The 23,789-nt window shown below is 48.3% G+C and overlaps 1 protein-coding gene across 4 annotated transcripts in view; it reads left to right on the forward strand.

The window, feature by feature from the left end:
- The window catches only part of WSCD1 (WSC domain containing 1), a 50,116-nt gene extending 40,523 nt beyond the window's left edge, over positions 1 to 9,593 (forward strand). For 2 of the 4 annotated variants that reach the window (XM_051991484.1, XM_051991485.1), the window contains 2 exons: positions 3,921 to 4,499; positions 4,823 to 9,593. In XM_051991484.1, coding sequence (XP_051847444.1) covers positions 3,921 to 4,276 — 356 coding nt within the window. In that variant the 3' untranslated portion in view covers positions 4,277 to 4,499; positions 4,823 to 9,593. Of the gene's footprint in view, positions 1 to 3,920; positions 4,534 to 4,822 lie in introns of all 4 variants that reach the window. The other 2 variants (XM_051991487.1, XM_051991486.1) reach the window with 2 other exon arrangements.
- The last annotated feature ends 14,196 nt before the right edge of the window (positions 9,594 to 23,789 follow it).

Consider the following 23,789-nt stretch of genomic DNA (forward strand, 5'->3'; position numbering starts at 1 on the left):
ACACGGAGGTCACTTCTCCCTGCCCCTTACCTTTGTTCCCTTCTGAAGCCCAATCCCACTGTGTACTGCATAAAGTCTTGTTGACTGGCTAACTAAAAGCCGAACTGAGATTCTGGAGACCTCCGGGAGCCACTGCAGTTTGCTTGGTTGTTCTAATGACATCACTATGTTAGAGCGGAGTCACGGTGTGTCCAACTGGGGCGAATCGGACCAGTACAAGCTCGGGGTGCTTTGCCAGAGGTCAGACACAAAAATCCCCGTGAACATCTGGGGGCTTCTCTGATCTTGTGCATCCCGAGTTTCTTCTAAGCTAATCCACTTTGCGCACAGCCACTTCTCTAAGGAGGGCCCGCCATGCTGGGTGGTCCTGTGCCACTGTCCCCCATGGCATCCTGTGATTCTAAAGTTCCTAAGAGAGACCTCGAGACTGTCCTTGTAGTGCTTTTTCTGACTGCATTGTGAGTGCTTGCCACAGGGAGAACAAGGAGTGGGGAATATCACACAGTTATCATGACAGTGGAAACAACAGGTTGTAGCAACAGACTGAATCTGGAGTGCGAGGAGGGCAGTGGAGACGCCAAGTTGGAATTTGGGGGGGCTGGAAGGGGGTGGTGCCCTCCGCAGTAAGGAGTACGTTTGGAAGAGGGAGGAGTTTGGAGAAAGGAGAGTGAGTTCAGTTCTGGACCTGCTAACTTTGAGATATTTACAGGACATGAGATCAATATATCAGGGGACCATGGAGTAAGACAAGAAGCTGGGGGAGGGATTCGATATGTGTGGAGAAGTCTGGGGATCATCTGCAGGGAGGCACAAATGGACAGCTGGATCGGAGGACTGATGGATGGATGCTAGAGCACAGAAAAGGAGAGAAGAGTATATGGTGTATTCCTTGGAAACACCCACAATTGGTGGGAACCACACAGGGCAGTGTCCCACAGAGGAGACTGTTCAGGACCATGGAGAGCACAGAAGGAAGAGGATTTAAAAAGACCTTTGGATTTGACTTTAGGGAGACTGGGGAGAGAGCCACTGCAGTTGGATGAAGAGCCTGAGAACCCGGTTCCATGGCATTTAGAAAGGAAGGAGGAGGGGGAATGGAAGCATTGAATGCAGAGTTCTCTCCAGGTGTTTGAGAGCCGCTAACATAAGAAACCCTGGGAACTTCCCTGACAAGAGACAATGTGGCCAAGTGGCTGACTTCCTTATGGATCTAAAAATGATTGTGGCCCAATCTTTATTTTAGCCCTTTACTGCTATGTGTGTATTCATCAGGGAAATTGGTGTGCAAGTTTTTGGTGTTATTTTAACCTGATTTTCAAATTTCAAATTACTACTGTATTTTTCTGACCAGAGACATTGGGTAATACTCAATAATTCTCTATATATGAATGATCTAGAAATTCCTTGTTCCTAGACGTCCTAGAAAATTAGAAGGAATTCCTCTGGGATTTCACAATAAGGAAATTATCCATCACGACTAGGGAGGGTTTATGCCAGGCCATGCAAGGCTAATTCAATATCAGAAAACACAGGAACAAAACCTCTGACTAGAGACCTCATTAGTATCAGGGACAGTCTAGCCAAAGAACCAGGGACCACTGATGGTAGAACTGCTTTTAATATAAATTTGGACCAATAATTATTATGAGAAATTGGACAAGACCACGAGTGAAGAAGGCAAGTGTGCCCATAGGCGAGATGGAAGAGGAAGCGGACCAGATATAATGTGAGGATGGCATGGATGCAGGGAATATGAAACTGGCAGCTTCTCAGCCTGGTGCATGGGGTATGTTTTTAGCAAACTAAAAATAATGTTTGGAAAAGCCTAATAAAAGTGCAAAGAGATTTCAATTCTGAAAAGTTTCAAGCAAAAGTCTGGAACTGAATGAATTACCCAAATATTGTCTCATTATGCAAAGGAGAAAATCCAAGCCTTAAGAGTCCACAGCAAAAGGAGCCCTGATCACCAAGGCTGCTCCCCGTGAGTAGCAGAGGAGATGCTCATCGTATTCTGAGTAAACCAGCCCAAAAATATGAGTTTCTTATAAACAAACGAGTCATTTATTGGGCATTAACTATGTGTAAAATGTTGCTAAGTGCTAGGGACACAGAGAGAAAAGTCAGGTGGTTACTGCATCAGAGAACTTCCATTCTCATGGGGAAGATGAGACATGGTAGAAATTCATCAGTTTCTGATGTTGAGCCACTGGACAATCAAGGACTTGGATGACAGGGACTCTCTACGGGAGCAATCAGTTCCCAGGAAGGGGGCCGCTTCCCCAATTAATGTCTGTGGGCCCTGAGCATCTTGCCCAAACTCTTGGACTCGGAATCTGTCTTCACCGAGATCTGGAGGAGAGATGGTGTTCAAGGTGATTGTGGTGGTGGTTCAACTTGCTTGACCTATGCTGCCTCCCCTGCTTTTGTTGAGCTGGTTGCCAGTCCTGTGGGTGACAGTGTGTGTGGATAGCTGGCCCTTCCAGCTCTAGGTGTACTGTCCCATAATCCTTAGTCACTTTCTCTTCTGGGCCTCAATTTTCTCATTAATAAAATGAGGTTCTAAGGTTCCTTCTTGCTCTAGATGTTATCCACATTTCTGGATGGTCTTTTGGAAGAACCTATCAAGACCTGCTCACTGGTACAAGCAGGAGAAGAGAGAGAGTCAAAAAGAACCATATTAGAATACAAGATTGTAAACTCCTGAAGGCCAGGTGCCCTAGCATTTACCACAGCATTTGGGACAGAGCAAGCACTTGCCTCTAGCTCGCAGAAGCCCTGAGCTTTCAGAAACCCTCTCACTCCCTTTCTCCTCAGCAGCATCCTTGCCAAGCAGCTAGGTGAGCTTAGCTCGAGGGCCTTTGAGGAGGGGGAGCCCACTGCCAGTTGAGAAGTCCTCCCCACTGTGGGACAGCTTTACACATCAGGAGTCCTTGACATGAGTTCTAAGGACAGAGCCATGTCCCAAAGCAGCTCTTGTCTCCCCTTGGCCTTCTCTTCAGCCAGTCCTAGGGGGCTGGATTTCAAGGCCCCCCACCCTTCTTCCATGCTCTCTCAGATGATGAGCTCATTGAGATGGTTTCTTGGTACCTTGATCTTGGACAGACATGGGATGTGGGCACTAAATGGGGCCCAGAAGTGAGCAGCAGGAGGACGAGGGGGAGGCAAATTGCCGTGCAGAAATGGCGGCATTCTCTGAGGGATCCTGAACTCTCTGAAATGAAGGTTCTCCCTCTTTTGGAAGGACCAACATGGGGTGCATCTGCTGCCCACAAAACAGCCCCGTGCCCCATCCAGGAGTCTCCAGGAAACTGTGGGAGGGCCATGAGGCAATGAGAGGGCGAGTGATGGGCAGTCTGGGCCCTCTGTTGGTATCCCCACATTGTCTCTAGAGGACCAATAGCCCATACACCCCAGTCTTCCAGGAGCCTCTGGGGTCCAGCCTTCCAGTGGGGGCTTTGAGAGCCCATCAGGCCGTATATAGCATATAATGCTTTATATAATGCAGGAGAGAGGTGGGGGCGGAGGTAATCACAAAACCACTGGCAGTCCTGGTACAATGACCTGGTTGTCAGCAAGCAACAGACTTGCTCGTTCCCCAAAGACTCCAAAGCTCAGGGGCCAGAGCCGCTGAAGACACAGGGCCAGCCCATGTGGGCACAGCAGAGTTCTCTGCCTGGGGGCCCTGGCCAGGGCAAAGGGGCATCTGCCCAGGGGCCCTGGAGCCATCCCCAAGACTCCCCCTGGGGCCAGACCTGCCAGGCTAGGGAGGGTACGGTCCAGGATATCCCCTGGGAAGGGAGTGGGGTTCCTCGTGGGTCTAAGGGTCTGGGGGCATTGTCCTCTGCTGGCTCTGAGAGACTCATGGGCCCCAAAGAGATCTTGACCTTTCCCTCCCTCTGTGCCCCTCTCTCCTGCTCCAGAGTGGCCCGACTTCGTCAACAGCTATGCATCCTGGTGGTCGTCCCACGTCCTGGACTGGCTCAAGTACGGCAAGCGGCTCTTGGTCGTCCACTACGAGGACCTGCGCCGGAGCCTCCTCCCCAAGCTGAGGGAGATGGTGGCCTTCCTGAACGTATCGGTGACAGAAGAGCGGCTCCTCTGCGTGGAGAGCAACAGGGAAGGCAGCTTCCGGAGGGTGGGGGGGCGGCTGCGAGAACCCGAGCAAGCCTTCACGGCCGAGATGAAGGAGCTCATCGATGGCTACATTCGGACTGTGGACCGGGCCCTGCGGGAGAGGAACTGGACGGGCTTGCCCAGCGAGTATGTGCCCAGATGATGGGGCCCTGGCACACGGACCGGGCACTGCCCCGCTCCCAGCACCCCCAACCGTGCTCACCCACAAGCTCCTGTGAACACACACTGGCCCCCTGACACCCTCGTGCACACACTTACAGGCTCACACTCTCACACACTCAGAGTCTCCTGTAGCCACACACTCATTCACTCACACACACCCTCCCTCACACACATGCACTTATGCACACTTACGTCCCTCACAGGTGCACGCTTTCACATACATACATATTCACCCAGGTGCACACTCCCAAGCATATGTACCTACACACATGCAGTCACACACACTCACACACACACACACAGATACACTCCCACATATACTCACACACACTCACACACACTCACACACACTCACACACACACTCACACACACACACACACAGATACACTCCCACATATACTCACACACACTTACACACACCTAGACACACACACTCATACTCACACTCTCCTGTAGCCACACATTCACACACACACACATCCTCCCTCACACACATGCACTTATGCACACTTACGTCCCTCACAGGTGCACGCTTTCACATACATACATATTCACCCAGGTGCACACTCCCAAGCATATGTACATACTCTCCCACACATGCAGTCACACACACTCACACACACACACACACACAGATACACTCCCACATATACTCACACACACTCACACACACACCTAGACACACACACTCAGACACACACTCACACTCACACTCTCCTGTAGCCACACATTCACACACACACACACATCCTCCCTCACACACATGCACTTACACACACTTACACACGTCCCTCACAGGTGCACACTTTCACATACATACATATTCACCCAGACGCACACTCACAAGCATATGTACATAGTCTCCTACACATGCAGTCACACACACTCTCACACTCACACACACTCACTCACACACACACACACACTCCCACACTGGCTCTCAGAAGCTCCATAGGTTTACAGCCCCAGTGCCTTGCTGGGGTTGGCCAGGGGAGGCAGTTTTCTTTGGCTCTGGAGGCACCCCGCGACTCTCCCTAACCATGGCAGTGCCACAAGCTGGAGGCTGGACACGAGGGCACAGACTGAGCCAAACCTGCTTTGGGGTGTCCTATGAAAGGCTGAGGACCTGAGCAGCTGCAGTGACTCCGTGGGCTGCTAGTCTGGAGAAAGCCTCCCGGGCACTCAGATCTGCAGAATGGGATTGATCGTCATAATCTATGAGTCGCCCCTGCCAAAACAGACACCCCGGCCATGTCTCAGAGACCTCCATTAAGTCCCCCATCTCCATCTCAGGCTCCCCAGAAGCTCATGGCCACATTGCCTCCTTCTGGGCCTTGGGGGATGAACAGAGGGAAGGAAGCAGGATCCAGAAGCTGGCCAGCAGCCCTCGCTCCAGTGGGGGTGAAGAAGGCCTGCTGAAGGACCCCTGGGCTGCGGCCGGGCTTCAGCCTGAGTAGGAGGCTCATAGCTCCTGAGGAAGCCTGGATTTGGGAGTGGGGAAGAGGCCGGCTAGGCAGCATCTCAGGGGGCACAGAGAGGGGCTTCCTCTGCCCCTGGCTGCAGTTTCTTGGGAAAATGGGATGGTTGGCTCTGTTCTTCTGTCTCCTGTAATAACCTGGCCTTTCTGGTCTGCCTGTGTTCTTGGTGTGTGTCTGTCCTGCTCAAAACTCTCCCCCCCATCCTCTCTCTCTGCTCTTTTTGGTTCTCTGTGTGCTGGGACCTTGAGAAGATGGCCTGGGTATGGTCCATGATGGTCAAGAGAAGTGACCTGAGGCAGGTGGCAGACAGCAGGCATTTATTAGCCTGTGCCCAGTCCTGAGGGCACAGAGAGAGGCAGCCCTTGCCCAGCAGGTCCAGCATAATGGCGGGGGCGCACTCAAATTTCCTTAAAGCTAAGCCCTGCCTATGCTAGGAGCATTTCCTAAGTAAAAGAGTGGCCCCAGAGTAGACTGCACAGCCAAGGGGCTGGAGGCTGCAATTTGGGGGAGTGTCAGGAGGCCCTCCGAGCCTGGGGAGTCCCTCCCTTCTCTAAGTGTCTGAGTCTCTGAACATACCCTGAGAAGTGTCCAGAGAAAGCCCTTGTGTGCTTGTGCAGTTATGGCAACTCACCGAGTGTGAGCTCCAGGGGTGTGGATGCTTCCCAGATCTGTCCCCCCTCGCTCATTCCTTGGAAGCCCTTGGTGGTCGAGGAGAATTGCTCACCATTGTGCTAACTTGCCTTCCTGTGGTGGTTGAAGGCTTCCAAAGCTCATCCGTCCTATCACAACCCAATAGGTTATGCTGATACTTTCTCCCCTGTTTTACAGATGAGGAGCCTGAGGATCAGGGAGTTCCCATGGTTTAGTCCATGACATTTAGCACCAGAGCTAAGCCCTGATTCCGTGATCTTAAGTTTAGAGCTGCAGTTACACATGCTTTGCTGTCCAAGTGAAGACACAGTACTGCCCTGAAGGAAGACCCGGCTCTCCTTGTGGTGAGCATGGGAGCCCCTTTGAGGTGCCTGTTTCTGGGAATCCTCCTTAGACCTGACAAGACCTGGCCAGTGCCCTCCCCTGGGGGCCCTTAGTGGCCCTATCCCTGCACTTCTCAGGCAGATTCTAGTGAGGGAACTTTGGGGCTCTCTACCCTCATTTTGGAAAGTGTCCGTGTATCGGTTAGCCTTCTCTGGGAATCAGTGAGAGCCTTTGGCTTTTCCATGCTCTCCCTTGCCTTTTTTGCATTGAAACACTTCCTAAAGCAGGTTGAGTCAGCATTACCAGGTTGAGGCCCCATTACACGATGGGGCCATGTTTGCACTGATGAGGGAGGGAAGGGCCTTTCTAGGAATCAGAGCTCTTCAAATATTTGCAAATAGTGTGTAGCTTTCTGGGATCCTCCAAGCAAGATTACTGGCTGATGACCAATGAGATGGAAGCAGGAGCAACAGAAACCTACCTGTGCAAGAGCCAAGCAGGAGAAGGTTTGCCAATCCTCCTGACAGGGTCAGGGGGAGCATGTAGAGATGGCTCCGAGGCTTCAGAACTACTCTCTTACCGAATACGTGTCCCCTTGCCTTGAAGGGCTCATGATGAAGGAGCCTGTGGACAAGGAGGAAGCTGGTTTTAGCTTTGGTGCTGATGTGTGGTTCATAGCAAAGATTCTGCAAAGAGATCCCAAAGATCCTTTATTTTGATCATTTTGGTCATTGGTAGTGTTTCTGTGAGCATGGGCACAGGGTAAGGTTTGGTTCAAAAGCAAGTGATGAAAGTGGCCAAAGACATTTCTGTGACTGACTCTAAAATGTCTCACTTATCTATCACGCCTACCTTTCGAGCTGGACTTGATCAGCATGGAATGACTTCATAAAAGGGGATCTGACTTTGTTTTAATAGCTAAGGGATAAACATGGTAGATGTAGGGATCATTTTGGGCTTCACTGTCTTCATGCAGCCTGGTTAGAGCCAAAATTGATGTTCACTAGCTACCATGCTAATGTGGGCTCTGACTCATGGGCTCTGAAAAGTGAACTTAGGCTTAAGAGTCAACATGACCTCAGCATTGTGAAGAAGGCAAGTCAAGTAGGAAAATAAGGCAACCTTGGCAATGGTCCTGCCCATTCAGCCAGCATGTTCTGGTCATGGGGCCATGGGGCTTAAAGCTGAGAGAGACCATGGCAGTCTCTAGTCCAGATCATACCCAAAGGAATCCCAACGTGGCAATCCAACAAGTAGGAGGAAGGTGTCCCTGACTGTCCAAGGCAGCCCACTCCCTCCTGGAACAGCTCAAATTGTAAGGACCGTCAGCCTCTTTGAATTGTCCAGCTCCAGCTCCTGACTCTGCCCTGTGGGATCAGAGGGCAACTTACATCACTCTTCTATATGAGGGTCCTTTAGAGCTTGAAAATAGATATTCCATAAACAATTATTTCAGTTGTTACTAGAAGTATAAAAATGGACTAATTAATCAATCCCAGGCTCCCAAACTGAGATCAAGTATGGATTAGATTTGGTGGCCTGCAAGGTCCCTCTGAGCCCCTAAATTCAGGGATTCTGGAATCTCCCAGATGTCCCAGATCTCAGTGGACATCTAGTTCAATCTGTTATACCTCAAATCAAACTTTCCACAATCTATCCAGCAAGTGTCCATCCAGATTCTAAGCCTGCCCATCTCTTTGAGTCTTGGAGCAGATCTAATAGAAGGTTTCTACAAATCAAGACTAAATGGACATCTTTGCAACTTCTTCTACTGTTCTCTGCTCTCCGAGACCAAACCATACAAATACAACTCTCTCAACCATGGCAACTCTTCAAGTATTTGAAAACAGCTATCAGGCTCCCCCCAAGTCTTTTCCTCTTCAGGCTAAACATGCCCAGTCCATTCACCCAGTCCTTAAGTGGCCTGGTCTGAGAGTTCTCCCTCCTGGCTTCCTTTCTGTGAATGTACTTTAGTTCATCAATGTCTTTCCTAAAATGCATCCCACTCTATGACAGCCAAATGTGTCTTCCTCAGGGTTGGGTACTCTGGCTCCAGTGAGGCTCAGTAGCTCCTTACTGCAGCCCAGTAAAGCTCTCCTTTTCCCTGATTTCCATATGGCACCATTGACCTATGTCGGACATTAGTGTCTTGTCCAGAAGAGGAACATGATGACTGTTGAATTGGCTAAATCCCCAGGTTGCTTTCAGATGAGCTTCTGCCCAGCCACACCTCACTGAGCTGCTTTTGGTGGATTTTGAAATTCTAATTTAGAACTTTCCATTACATTTCATCCTATTAGATTCAGCCCACATTCTAGCTGTCACAGTCCCGACTCTGCCATTTGGGGTGTTAGCTATACCTCTCAGCAAATTAAATCAATGCCATCTGTGCCTTCATACCAGTCAGGAACATTTTGAATGGCTCAGGACCAAGGACAGCTCCCCCCTTTAATAGCTTCATCCCCCAGGCCAGGTCATTCTTGACTATTTTGGGGGGCCTGGAGAGAATTAGGGTTCATTTCAACCCTTCTGAATTCACCTAACTGCATTGTGGTCTAGCTTCCAACTTTCTGTATGAGCCACAGGGAGAGGAAAGAGCTTTTGTATCATATTTAATGGAAAGATGAGCAAATAATATTTAAAGTGCTTCTTCCACTGGCCAGTTATCCTGGGGTAAGGGCAGGGAAGAAGGCAGAATAAAGCTAGTCTGCCCTGATCTTTTCTTGGTAGCTCTTTGGCTAGCTCTTTGGGACCTTTGCTTCCTTTTTTGGATAGATTCACTAACCTTCTCTTTTATGATGCATTCAAGAATTTTGCCCAGAATTAAAGACAGACTCTCTGGCCTATGGTGTAAAGACTTTTTTTCCTCCTGAAGACCAGGACATTTGTCCTCTTCCACTGTGTGGTACTTCATCCATCCTTAATCTTTTGAATATCACTGACAAGGATTCAGAAGTCACATTTGCTAGTTCTTTTAGCACCAAGGGACACAGTTCTTTTGGGCAGGTGACTTGACCTCCCTAATTGGCAATGATTATTCCTTTCAGTTATCATAACAGCAAAAACAGCAGGTCATCTTTATAAAAAGCTCCAGTATTTTCTGAATGCTCTATGTGCACTCTCATTAGAGCCTCATGATCATCTGGTAAAGGGGAAGTTCTTAATATCCCCATTTTGCAGATGAGGAAGTGGCCACTCAGAGATTAAGTCACTTGCAAAGGGTTACAGAAATAGGAAGTATTCCAGGGCTTCCTGACTTCAAGTACAGCCCATTATACTCTGTCATACTGACTCTTTTCCTTTTTTCATGAAGCATATTGCCAGCCCTAGAACACTACATGAACATCAGCTAAGTCAAATGACATTGTCCATAGCAGAGAAGAGAGATGCAAAATAGGAATTGAATCATTCCCCTTTCTTTTGTCATTTCCTGTCATCCCATCGACCCCAAGCTAGCATCCTGTCTCTTTGATGATGCTTTCTCCCCAAGATAGCTTTAAAACCCACAACAAAATAGTAATAAAAACATCAGCCTCAGCTCATCCGGCCTTTAGTGTCTGGGACGTGGTTCCTGTGTGTGTATCTGTCCTTTGTTATTGTTTTGCAAGGTTTTTCCAAGTCCATCAGGATGATGAGCTCCCTGTGTCTCTCCATTTATCCCTTCCAGTGACTATGCTTTCCCTTCTCACTGGAAGGGTTCTTTTTGGTGCCTTCAGTATTTTATTCTCAAGAGTTTACCATTCATCCTGTGCTTATTTTTCCTATAAAACTGTAATCCTTGAGACCTTTTCTACACCCTGTGAAAAAATCATCTAAATATCTTCCCCTGCTTATGAACATGAGTTCCAGGTCAGTTTTTAGTCTCGCAATTTTGGGTGGGAGTTGGCGGGGACAACCTGGCACTGCAATTGGATCAGTGTGGGGAATGCCTGGAGAGCGAATCCCTGGCACTCGGCCACCCGGGGAAAGTAAGAAGTTAGGGAGCTTGCCAGTCACATGGCCCACCTGCGTCAGAGGAGGGATTTGCACACCGGGTCTCCCCGCCCCCAAGTTCAGCTCTCTAGCCACTTCACCAGGGTTGCCTCTGCCGGCACCTGCCCGTGATTAAGTGTGGACCACAAAGTCAGTGCAGGCAGAGAGTGGGAAGGAAGAGCGACACTGGAGCCCTACCCAGCCAATATTTCATCAGAGTGATCTCTTCTGGCAGTGATGGAAGTTTCCCAAGTGTGAGATTCAATTCATTTTGAGGATGCATCATAAGTTTTATTAGCATTTGCAGCCAAAAATGTCTTTTGCTGCTTCTGTGTTAATTACTCAAGACCATTTACAAGTGACCCACGAGAACAGCCAGATTAACCTTCTGGACCTCTTCTCCATGGGCGCCTGTCTGCTGTGCCTGGATTCTTCCCAGCTACCCACCTGGCAGGTTTTGAAACACTTCTGATCTGCATCATCAAAAGAAGTGAAGATGGAAAGTGGGGGCCCAACTGGTAGAAGGGGGAGGCCTGGGACCTCCCAGTGACACAGGAAATGCCCACCCTTTGATTCTCCCAGACTTCAGGGGCAGAGCTGATCCTCGACAGCAACCCATGCTCTTTCCCCTTAAGCGGGGTAGTTCTATGTGTGGGTACGCATGTGTATAGATTTATATTCTCATGTATTCTCACGAGCACATCCACGTATCTGCTTTCCACCTGGGATCCACTGAAAATCAGGTATTTTGATTTCAGGGTCACTGGAGCCCGTGGTCCCTGTAAATCATACTGAGCAAAAGTATCCCCTCTTCACACAGCTTTTAGCTGCTACCTCATGTGCAGGCAGACCCCAAACCCATAAATAGAGCAAGTTTCTTTGCCAGTGTTCCAGAGGCGCAGTCAGGAATGGAGTGTGTCCTCCCCATCCCTAGCCCCAGTCCACTTTGCAGGAGAAAGGGGGCATGGGATCATTCGTAAGAACGCTTCAGTCAGATGTCTGTGCTGGACTCTGGGATGACAAATTAACATGAACAATAGGGAGGGTGTGGAGGGGTATGGAAAGCGAGAAAAAGATAAATGGACAAAAAGGTAAGAGAGATGTAGAGAGTATTCTGGGAAAAGAAGGTGCTGAGGTTTCCCCTCCTTATGGACACTCATTCTGAATCAGTATTCAGTCATGACATTTTGTTTGGGTGTGTACGACAGTCTAGAGAAGACCTGGAGGGTCTTTGATTTTGTGTAACCAAATCGATTGTGACATCTTAAACCAGCCCCAGCGAGTGACTCAGTGATTTATACATTGTTGTCACAGCAGGGAGAATGGGGCCACATTCTACATCATTGAGGTCAGGAATAGAGCTGTGTCCAAAGAAGTGGGGAGCTAGGGGCAGCAAGATGGCACATTGGATAGAGCATTATCCCCGAAGTCAGGAGACTTGAGTTCAAATCCAGACTCAGACACTTAATACTTTTTAGTTGTGTGACTCTAGGTAAGTCATGTAACCCCAATTGCCTCAGCAAAAAAAAAAAATGGAAACCTAGGTCATCATTCCCCTCTGGAGGAACCCTTAAAGAACTTCACTTTTAGTCTCACTTTGATTCTCTGAACCTTTTATATCATTTACAACTTCTCTACTCTGGATTTCTGCAACCATCTATTTCCTCCCTCTCCTTCCACTGAGATTAATAAGACAGCATGGCTCCGCAGCTAGAAGGAACTTCCTAAAGTGACCTGGCTCAGAGCTCTCTTTCAGCACAAGTACCGGGAAGCACAGGAGCCATGTCTCTTGTTCAGACTCTATAGGCAAGGATGGCACGGTGGAACTCGGACCAGGAACCCAATCATGAGCCCGTACCCTTAAGCCTTTCCTGGATCTTCATACTGTAGCTTAAATGGATTTCTTCAGGTCCATTGGACCAGGGGATGAAGAGAGCTCTTTCTCCAACCAGACCAGTAAAGTGCTTTCATGTGGATTTCATAATTTCTATTTCCCTTTCCCAAAGTCAGAGCTCCAGGTCTCAGGTTTGGCCATCCCAGAAAACAATGTCAAATATATTTGTAAGATATAGCACCAAGTCTAGGTCTTAAGTAGACCTGACACTCAATGAATGTTTTATGAACAAATGAATGAATGATAAAGGATGACTATAGAAGAGATGGATGGAGGGATGGGTACATGGATGGAAAACCTGGCTCATTCCCATTTGGTTTTTAAAGAACTAGAAAAACATGGCTCCCAAACCTTTCTCTTTCCCAAGGGACTGTGTCCACACAGAATCTGATTGGAAAAGACCTGATTGAATTCCCTCCTCCAGATTTTGAGAGGACAGATTTGGGGACTAAAGTCCTGTTCTTTCCTGAGCCAATCTATGTTGGGCTAGAGGACTAGCTAGGTCACTGGAGATGTCCAGTGACAATGGGCCTAATGACCAAGACAACTCCAGCAGCCATTTGTTCCCTCCCTTGCCTCAGCTACTATGGCTTCTGGCTTCAGTCTTGGTGAATGTCCCTACTTTCTCACCCTTGTCCAACTGAATCTGTGTCTGGCACCTCCACTGCTGCCAACTTTGTTGATATTGGTGGAAAGAAAAGAAACTGGTATTTTCATAGAAATTTAGGGGAGAGATAGAGACAAACAGAGACAGAGAAGAGGGAAGGAGAGAGGAGAGGGAGCGGGAGCCAGAGAGCCAGAGGCTCTTTTGTTCCCTGAAGAAGAAGGGCAATTGCTCCTCCCCTTGGGCTCCTTCATATCACATGGTTGGACCTAATGTCCCAACCCAGGCCAGAGGGATGCTGCCCCATTATTTCTCCCCTATCCTTCAGTCAGAACCCCTCCTACTCTTCACCAGTGTCTTCCCCAATTGTTTCCATTGTGTTCACGTTTGCCAAAATAGAAGAAAGGAAAGAAGGAAGGGAAGGGGGTGTCTCCTAGGCAGGGCAGAGGGAGGGGCTTCCTGTTTCCACATCTCTTCATAAGCCCAGGAAAGCCCAGTGGGAATCGTCTCTTGTCCTGTCGGCAGGCTGACTCCTGGCACAGTCAATCTGTTTATAACTTTCCAGGTGACGATTTCACATCACATTGAGCTGGGAAATCAAACCAGCCTTGATGTGCCCTCATTCCCACTGGCTCTTCCTGTCACCTTCCATGATAATGGCTCTTGGTTTAGCTGCCAGGCTCCATTGAGATCCATTATCTCCATTAATGCCCAGTCTCTTCTCCTCTGGGGCAACTTTACCCTTCAGGGCCGGATCTCTGGAGGAAGGCTGGCATTCAATTCTCCTCTCTGGGATCATCTGTGTCTTTCAGTGGAGGAGAATTGGCTGAGGTGATGTTCAGGCTCTATGCTTGGACTCAGTGAGATTTCATGGTGGCTGCTCTTGGGATCATGGCTTCTGCTCTGGGATCATGGTGGTTGCTCTTGGGATCATGGTGGCTGCTCTTTAGAAGTCCCTTGGCTAGCTTCCCCTACTTTATGAGCATTTAATCAAGGTTAGTGAAGGCATTTTCAGATACACAAATTCTCTCAGAAAAGTGACTCCATTTCTCCTTGAACCCCAGTCTAACACCCCTACTCTCCCTCAAACTCCAAATCCATACACTGTAGATCCCCAAACTGGTTTCTCTCATGAAAGGATTCTCACGTGGGGAGAGTTCGGGAAGCTTCAGGTGTCAGTGTTGTGTCCCTTGCGTGAGTGGGTACGATGAGGTAGAAAGGGTCCCTGAGTCGGGATGACTTCTGACCCTGACTTTTAAACCTTAGTTTATCTGGCTTTATAATGGAATAAACAGCACCTACCTACCTCACGGGATCAGCAGACTTTAGGGTAAATGCTGGCTGGGGCTCAGAGGGGGCAGGAAGCATATGAGGTTTCAGCCAGACTGGCCGGGGAGCAGCTCAAAAGCAGCCCTTGGATGGTGGCTGTTGACTGTCCCATGGCCATCAGAAGCAGGATGTGGCTTCCTGACAATGCTGAAGGGTGTTTGGCAACCCTGAAAAGAATCGGAATGAGGAGGCGGGGGCATTGAGGGGCCCCCACGCAGGGCAGGGCTTAGGGAGAGGACGTGGGATGCCAAATTGGGAGGTGATGCTGAGAGCGTGGAGACAGGTCCCCAGAGAGCATCCAAGCCCTGGGCTGCAGTCACTGCCCGAGGACTGAGGCTTCCCAGAGCATGCTCAGGACTTCCTGAAGCAGGGAGGACAGATTTGACAGCTGAGCTCACCTGCCCTCAGGGTCTCTGCCCAGCTTGGGGCATGCTTGAGGGCCTGTGGCCCCTCCTGCTGGTGGCCAGCTGGGGCCAGGCCCTCACCTCCCTGCAGAGCCAGCCGGGTCTGATGGTTGAGGAGGCCTCTTCCAATGAGCAGCCTTGGGAAGTGCACTCTTTTCAGTAGCCATTGGTATCCCAGCTGGGGGGGGGGTGCGCTCCCTGGCTCGGAGCTGCTGGCCCCCGTCCTGGCCACCCCAGCCTTTCTTTCTTCTTCAGTATTCTCTAAACTGACACATTCTCTGGCTGCCTCTCTGGCCCTTGTCTGGGCCCCTTCCCCCTGAGCACCCACTCTGGCCCAGTCAGCGGGTCACACCCATGGGCAGCTTCTCAACAAGGCCATCCGGAGGCAAGCTCAGCCCTTGCACCGTGCCCTGAAACGTGCCCTGAAATGTGCCCCCGAGAGAGCAGCTGGGCCCGAGGGGCACAAAGCCACCCAGGGTCCAGATCCAGTTTGGGGGCCGACAGCCACTCTCACGGACGCTTCTTTCTTATTTGTATCTGAAGTGCTATTTTAACAGAGGTTCCTGGTGAATTCGTTGACATATTTCTCCATTTATTGCTAAAATTTTCAAGTTCCTTTTTAAAAAAAACACCTCATCTTTTAGAAGAAATCTGGAAATGGACCCGACCTGCACACAACCATGCTAGGGCAGGAACGGGGAGGAGGAATGGGCTCAGCTTGGAATCCTGTGGTAGAAGGAGGGAGTTCCCTCTCCGGGACTTCCTACACCCAGTGACCTCTCGGGTCCAAACAATCAGAAAGTCCTGTGAAGCTCTGCCCCGGCTGCAGACAGTGTGCCGGTCACTCTCATGCATGGGGCGTCTCTGCTCCCCCAAGACCCAACAAGAAGCTGGTGAGGAGAGGCGTGGGGGCCACCTGGGGCCCAGAAGCCGCCCCATCAGACATGTCCCATGGCTCGGTCCAGGAGCAGATAGTTCTGGATCCCTTTCCTGTGCTCAGCCCAACTAGGGGCTTCTCTTCCTGCTGGAGACCAGGGAGTAGGACCCAAAGAGGGTGGCCCTGGCTCCCTCAGACTCGGGGCTCATGGCCCTTGGGGGGGTGGTACAAAGGCCTTGCTGCACCAGTGTCTGGGGAGATGAGATCTCCATCTGGCACCTCTCAGGAGGTTGAGCAGAAGGGAAGCAGGTTGCAGAGGGCGGGACAGAAGGATGGATGGAGTGGGCGGCACAGGTGCCAGTGGAAGGTGACCGCCAGGACCTCTGAACAGAAGCCTGAGGGTGCTGCCCGCTCCCGTGCTCTTATTTCTGTGCAAATCCGTCCTGTGAGCTTTCCCAGTCTCCTTTGCTACAGATCTCTGGGAAGGAATTAATAAGTCTCTCCACCATTGGGATACACTGAGGAGGCTCAGGAAGTGATACCGGATGGTCGCACCCCCAGCACGTCAGAACACTCCAAGCCCAGGGGCGGCCTTAGTGTGGCTCCTTCCAGCTTCAGACTGGCAGGTCCCCAGCCCTGGAGTAGTTCCCTGTGACTGCAGCCTGGCGGGGTCCCCAGCCCTGGGGATGGTTCTGGCTGTAGACTGGTGGGACCCCTGGTCCTTGCATGGTTCCCTCTGGCTGCAGCCTGGCAGGGCCCCCAGCCCCAGGGCCTTGCTTTATCCCCACGGGTGACAACACCCTTTCTCCCCTGATTCCCGGCTGTACAGTAACCGTGGGTGAGAGAGACAGACTGTAACAGTAATTCATCTCCATGTGGGCTCTCCAACCTTAATTTATCTTCACTGCTGCCAAGGTTTGGATTAATCTGTGGCTCGGTGTCTCTCTCGCTGCTGTGAGGCCCAGAAGGATCACAGGGAATTGATGTACACAAGGAACTGAATTTCAATTAACGCGAGCTTGTTGCTAATTTTCTAACACATAACCAAGAAACATTCTAATTCATTACTGTTTTGTCATTGCCGGCCTCCAGAGGAAACTCTTCTGCACACTCATTTTTCTTGAAGCTTTATTCATCAGGCTGGGGGACTGGATCCCTCTCCTCTGCCCCAGCAGGAAAGGAGACCCTGCTCTATTGTCCACCCCAGGACTCCCAAGGTCTGTCAGGATGCTAATTCTGAGGCTGGCTGCCTGCTTGGACACCATCTGGGTCTCCACTGCATCATCTGTGAGCTGCTGCTGAGTCATCTAACCCTGAAGAAAGGAAAGAATGGAGTGAGGGAGGAATGAAGAAGGAAGAGGGGAAGGGAGGGAGGGAAGAAAGAAGGAAGGAAGGAAGGAAGGAAGGAAGGAAGGAAGGAAGGAAGGAAGGAAGGAAGGAAGGAAGGAAGGAAGGAAGGAAGGAGGAAGGAAGGAAGGAGGGAAGGAAGGAAGGAAGGAGGAAGGAAGGAAGGGAGGGAGGGAGGAAGGGATGGAGGGAGGAAGGAAGGAAGGAAGGCGAAAGATAGAAAGGGAGGGAGGGAGGGAGGAAGAGGGAGAAGAAGGAAGAGTTACCTCTGGCAGCACCAGCTCTCATCCCTGTATATTTTTATAAATGCATTTAGTGGTCAAGCTCTAGTTTTAAATTATTAAAACTATTCTTCTTTCCTTCAGAGATAATCTCTCACATCTGTCAAATGGAGATGATATTTAACCTTGTAGCTAAATAATATGAAAGGCTTGATGGATTCTACTCATCACTGCCAGTATGGGTGCCTGGGAGTCCCTATTTCTGCTGTCCATGAGGTTATCTTTGGGAACCATAGGAAATTATCTTTCTAAGATTCCTGATGCTCTGGATTTTCCCTAGTATGAATGCCCTAGCCACCTCTTCCTCCCAGAAAGTCACTCTTCCCTTGGACTTTTCACCCTTGGAAGCACCCTCTGCTTCTATGGCCTTTTTGGAGTAGCTGGCTCCTCCCAGAACCTCCACATGAAGCGGATGTCTAGGTTAGCTATATCTTTATGCCTCTCCTTTCCCTGTATAAGGTCCCTCATCTCTTCCCCCACTTCCTCCTACATTTTATATATTGCATTTCCCAATTTAAATGTAAGTTCCTTTCTGCAAATGTCTGTATTGTTTCTCTTTTTGTGAGGCAATTGGGGTTAAGTGACTTGCCTAGAATCCCACAGCTAGTAAGTATTTGAGGTCAAATTTGAATTCAGGTCTTCGTGATCCCAGGCCCAGCATTTTACCCTCTGAGCTAATGCATAGTCTAATGAACTTAGTAAGCACTTAATAAAGGCTTGTTGACTTCTGAAACATTGGATTTTGCTGTCTGCAAACACACACACACACACACACACACACACACAGCTGGCTATGCCCTTTCCTCTATCCCAGATATGAAGCAGAACGAAGATACAATAAAAAAAAGCAATCAATTCACAGATCAATGAGTATTTATTAAGCACCTACTATGTGGCAGGCCCTTTGCTAGGTTCCAACATTCTAACAGAGGGACAATAAGGAGATATATATAGAGAGTAAGCAGAAAGAGAATAAATGCCCAGAGTAATCAAACACAAGGTAGTGAGGAAGGACACGAGGGAGACTCAGTGGAGAAGGGAGCACTTGAGCTAGATCTTGGAGGAAGAGAAAGATTTATGACTTTAGGAGGGACTGAATATTCCAGCAAGATGGCACAACCCAGGCAAAGGCAGGGAGGAGGGAGATGAAGGGAAGACAAATAATATCCAAAGAAATGGTAAGAATGAGTGGGAACTGCATCTGAAGATCTTTAACAGCCACATGGGGTTTGTACTTTTGTAAAAGTGAAAGGGAATCACCAGAGTTGGTTGTATGAGAGAGTCATATGATCAAATCTTGATTTAAAGAAAAATCATTTCAATGGCTGAGTTCAATAGATTGGAAAGAGGAGAAATGAATTGTGGAGACCCATCAGGAAGCTACTGAAATGATATGGGCAAGGACTGTGAAGGCCTGAACTATGGTGAGGGCTGGAAGGGAGGAGGAGGGTCTGGATTCATGAGATGTGATGGGGGTAGAAATGACAAAGTTTGTCAACTGATTGGATCTATGAGAAGAAAGGGAAAGAGAGAAGGGAAGAAGAGGGGAGCAAGAGGGGGGAAGAGGGGGAAGGAGGGAGACAGAGAAAGAGAAACAGAGACAGTTGGGAAAAAGAAAAAGAGAGAGACAAAGAGAGTGAAAGATATACAGAGAGAGAGAGACAGAGAGAGAGGGGGGAGGGAGGGAAAGAGAGAGAGAGAAAGAGAGAGAGAGAGAGAGAGAGAGAGAGAGAGAGAGAGAGAGAGAGAGAGAGAGAGAGAGAGAGAGAGAGGGCACCAGTACTCTTGGTTATCTTCATCCTCACTCTTGCAGTCTGGCGCTGTCAATGGTCCTGAAAACACCAGCATGGGCGCATTGTGCTTTACCAAACCCATGCTTTGGGAAAAGCTCAGATTATATTTGGGCCAATCCAGTAATGGAAACACTAGTGGGGATCATTCCAATCACACAGAGCAAACTTCTCTCCACAGCCCAGCTGGTTTTCTGCCAGAGCTCCAAGGTCAGTTTCCACAGCCAATCTTGGAGATTTCTCTATGCTGCCTTAGGGCAGCAAAGGGAGAATTCTCTATTAGAGGATGAGACCCCCTTTAATGCTCCATGCCCTCAGAGAAATCATCAAAAAAGATGCTTCAGGACATCAGAAAGGGAAGTAATGCTCACAGAGGGGGGCATGGATTCAGCAAGAAGAAGCCAACTACACCTACTTCATCTCTTTCTAATAATTATTTGACAAGCATCAAGGAATCACAAAATCTCAGAGCGAGAAGGGACATGGTTGTTGTTGATCAATTAATTTTCAGTTAGATCTTATTTTTTTGTGACCTCATTTGAGGTTTTCCTGACAAAATATTGGAAATTTCCTTTTCCAGCTTATTTTACAGATGAGAAAACTGAAGCAAATAGAGTTAAGTGACTTGCCCAGGATCACACAAGTATCTGAGACCAGCTCTGAACTCAGGAAAAGTCTTTCTGACTCTATGCTTTCCTCACTACTTAATTCTCAGGGGAGACTTGAGAAGCCTAAAATCCAATCCCTCCTTGACAAGGCTTCTATGCTATACATGACAAGCAATCACCCAACTCCCACTTGAAGACCTTCAAGGAGGGGGCACCTCCCACCTCCCAAGGCAGCCTACTCTACTTTGGAAGAGGTCACATTGTTGTTTTCCTGATATGTCTCCTAAATTTGCCACTATTTCTTCTAATTTTGGGGAACATAACAGTCCTTAGGATATTTGAAGGCCAATTTCATGTGCTCCAGAGCTTTCTGCTCTCCAAGTCAAATTTTCCTCTTCCTTCAGCCACTCCCCCACTTTTCACAGACAAGCTCTCCAGTTTCTCTATGTCCTCCCTAAAACGCAATGTCCAGAATTGAATGCATTTTCCAATGTAGCTGACAAGAATAGAGGCAGCCAGTGATGTGGAAGTGAATGGTCTTGTGGAAGTGATGTGGTGATGTGGAAATCGGGATGGTCAAGGATGACTTAAAGTCAGTGGGATGGCCCAAGTCTCCCCCAGAATCCAAAAGCTTGTGTTGTGCTCCTTTTTTGAGGGCAGAACAGGGCAGTATCACCAGCTCCTCCCCATATTCTTCTGCCTTCTCTGTCCTCTGGGGTTGATATGCTCATCTCCTCAATTCCCTCTTCTAAGTCTCCCTAAGTATTTCTGGCAGCCTCTGTGGAGGATCCTATTTCTCCATTCATTCTACTCTGCCCTCCCAGAGAGGCCCAGAAGAGAGAATAAATGGTGGGCTGAGCTGTAGGGAGGAAAAAACTTTCTCCAAAGCTGAAGAAACCCACTCCCCAGAAGCTGAACCCCGATTACAACTGAAGCTCCAAGCCAATGCCGCTCATCCAGCACTAACTCTGTTTGGCTTAAATATTTTAGGACATAATGGCCATGTGTGCCATAGAGATGCATTGTCTCCCATTGTAAGCTGTGGGCTGAGTTTGGTATTTTGCAAGTGCGTCTCTCTGTAGAGATGGAGTAATTAATGTAATTATTAGGGGGTTAATGGAGCTGGGAACAGTGTATCCAAGCACACTGGGATGGAGGCTGGTAAAGTGGGTGACTTTGCTTGCTCAGATTCCTCCTCCTTCACTAGAATTCCAGCTAGCAATAAAAACACCAGTTTGATCTTGTTCTCTGTGATCAGTCTGTTGAATTTTCCAGGAGGTCAACCAGTCCCAGACTTAGCCTCCCCTTACAGAAGAAGAGCATACAATGGGAATGGCTTCCACTCTTGGGGCTGCCTTTAAGATAAAGGACCAGTGGTTCCAGCTACCAAGGCAAACAGCCAAAGATTTTTTTCTTTCCTTATCCCAGCCTTCCAGAGGCCTAATAGACCAATGGGGCAAGCTTGCCTCTAACCCCACAGCCCAGGTCGTATTTCTTCTTGAAATGACCCAGAGTCCACTCGGACCCATGTATCCATCGGCCTTTTCCCACTAGTCATAGTGGGGATCATCCGCCTTGTCATTGTTCTCCAAGGACCTAGGAACCTTACCATCTGCCTTGTTGCTTCACATACTGAACTCTAAGGATAACAAAGCCTTGCCAACATTCCCACTGCTTTGCTTTCCCAGTTCTATAGATCATGGGGCCTTTCCTGCAAGTTGTGTCTCGTAGAACATAAGCTCTCTCTACAAGACCATGGATGGTATTATTTTTTCTAGTGCTTGGTACAGAATAAGTGATTAACAAATGGCTTCCCATTCTGCTTTTGGAAAGCAGAAAGTTGGAAAACTTTTGGAAGTTTTAGAAAAATGGACTCTATCATGTCCTGGAGCCCTTATCCTATCTCACTAACTCTTGTGTAGCCCTTGCCTTTGGCTCTGCCTTTTCCCCTTTTAAAAAGTCACTGGGATTCTGATGGACATGGCTCTCTTCAACAATGAGAGGATCCAAATCAGTTCCAATTGATCAGTAATGAACATAACCTGCTACACCCAGAGAAAGAACACTGGGAAATGAGTGTGGACCACAACATAGCATTTGCACTCTTTCTATTACTATTTGCATGCATTTTTGTTTTTTCTTCTCAGGTTATTTTTACCTTCTTTTTAAATCTGATCTTTCTTGTACAACAAGATAACTGTATAAATATGTACACATATATTGTATTTAACATATTCTTATACATGTTAAACATGTATACCTATCATCTAGGAGAGAGGGTGGAAGGAAGGAGAGGAAAAGTTGAAACAGAAGTTTTTGCAAAGGTCAATGTTGAAAAATTACCCGTGCATATGTTTTGCATATAAAAAGCTAAAATAAAAAAAGCAAAAACAAAAAAAAGTCACTGGGACCCAGACCTCATGTGCTTGTGGACAGGAACGCATGAAAGTCCTGGCTCTGAAGCCACTTCATTTCTCTGAGCTCTGTTAAATCAAGTGGTTGACTTCCATCGCCTCTGAGGGCCTTTCTCGCTGTAGTAACACAGGCCTGTGAGGGATGTACAAAGGAAGATGAGTCCCTGGCTGAGGAGAGGGTCAGAAACTGCAAGATCAAGGAAAGGAGAGGAGCTTTGCTGGGGAGGGGGCAATAAATAAAGGATAATCATTATTTACAGCTGGAAGGGATTTCAGAGCTGCTCTAGTCTTTTGCCCTCCTTTTATACAAATGAAGAGAGGCTCTTGCCAAGATAACAGAACAGGAAAAGCTCTTTTCTCCCCTCCAATTCCTGCCTAGAGCATGAGATTGAGGAGAAATTGGGAACCATCTCCCCCTCCTCTACCCTTTCATGTAGGCCACTGGAGATGGCCAGCCATCTGCCTATTTTTAGTAAGCAATCTTTTGATCAGTTTACTTACAAACCCTTCATGAGCCCATATTAGATAATGGAGATACAGAGATTAAAGTCTAACTTTCCTGGTGTGGGAATGGATATTTCACACTTCCTCCTCCCAGGACCAAATGTAAATTTACAGCTTAATTTGTGGGAGTCAATTGAATTGGAAATGTAGAAGTAACTTATTCAGATGGACCATGGATTAGTCTGGATGTTTGGTCCCCACCGTCCTATGTAGCTAAGATAAGCAAACTTCTTATTATTACCTTGGTGATGGGTGGTAACCCCATCAAAGTGGGAAGTTCCCCATCTATATAGCACCCAGAGAGATACGCTAATGTTTGTCTAGGTGAGAAGTAAGGAGGATTTGTACTTTGGGCAGCTCTTGAATGAGGTGGGATCCTAGAGGTAGAATGGCTCCATTTCTTCCTCGTGCTTCTAGTGCTGCCCCCCACCACAATCACAGATGGAGGCAGCAGGGTAGCTTCTTCTAATGTCATTGCCTTGAGCCCCCCACTAAATAATCCTATCATTAGATAGCCAAGTTAGAAAAGAGTATTTACTAAGGTGGGACCAAAAGATGGTCCCGTAATGGTGTGTGATTCTCTCCCACTAGGACAAAGTGTCCGTGGAAATGTGGATATAAGTTAAGCGTAGCACATGTGGCAAAGGGGGAAATCATCGTTCCTGATTGCTAAAAGTTATTTTCTCCCTTCCATAGATTGCTCATTTTCCCCTTAAATGTAGGAGTGCTCTTTGCTAGGTTCCCATGTAAAGCCTAGTCTGTCCTTGGCTCCTGATAATGCTAACTATACCCTGAATGATCCTCAGAAATATCATGTAGAATACATTGGAAGATGTGGAGTCCAATATTCTCTGAATCCTTCAAAGCTGGGAAATCCTTTGTTGGCCAAAGATGAGGGAGGAGAAATCAGGAACTTTTTCCTCTCCTCCAAGCTGTTTCTTTTTAGGGGGTTCAACACTCTGATTTCTGAAATTTATCCTTCTCAATTCAACTGATAATTTATAAAGTATTATTG

The sequence above is a fragment of the Antechinus flavipes genome, chromosome 3 (genome assembly GCF_016432865.1).
Source record: "Antechinus flavipes isolate AdamAnt ecotype Samford, QLD, Australia chromosome 3, AdamAnt_v2, whole genome shotgun sequence".
NCBI lineage: Eukaryota > Metazoa > Chordata > Mammalia > Dasyuromorphia > Dasyuridae > Antechinus > Antechinus flavipes.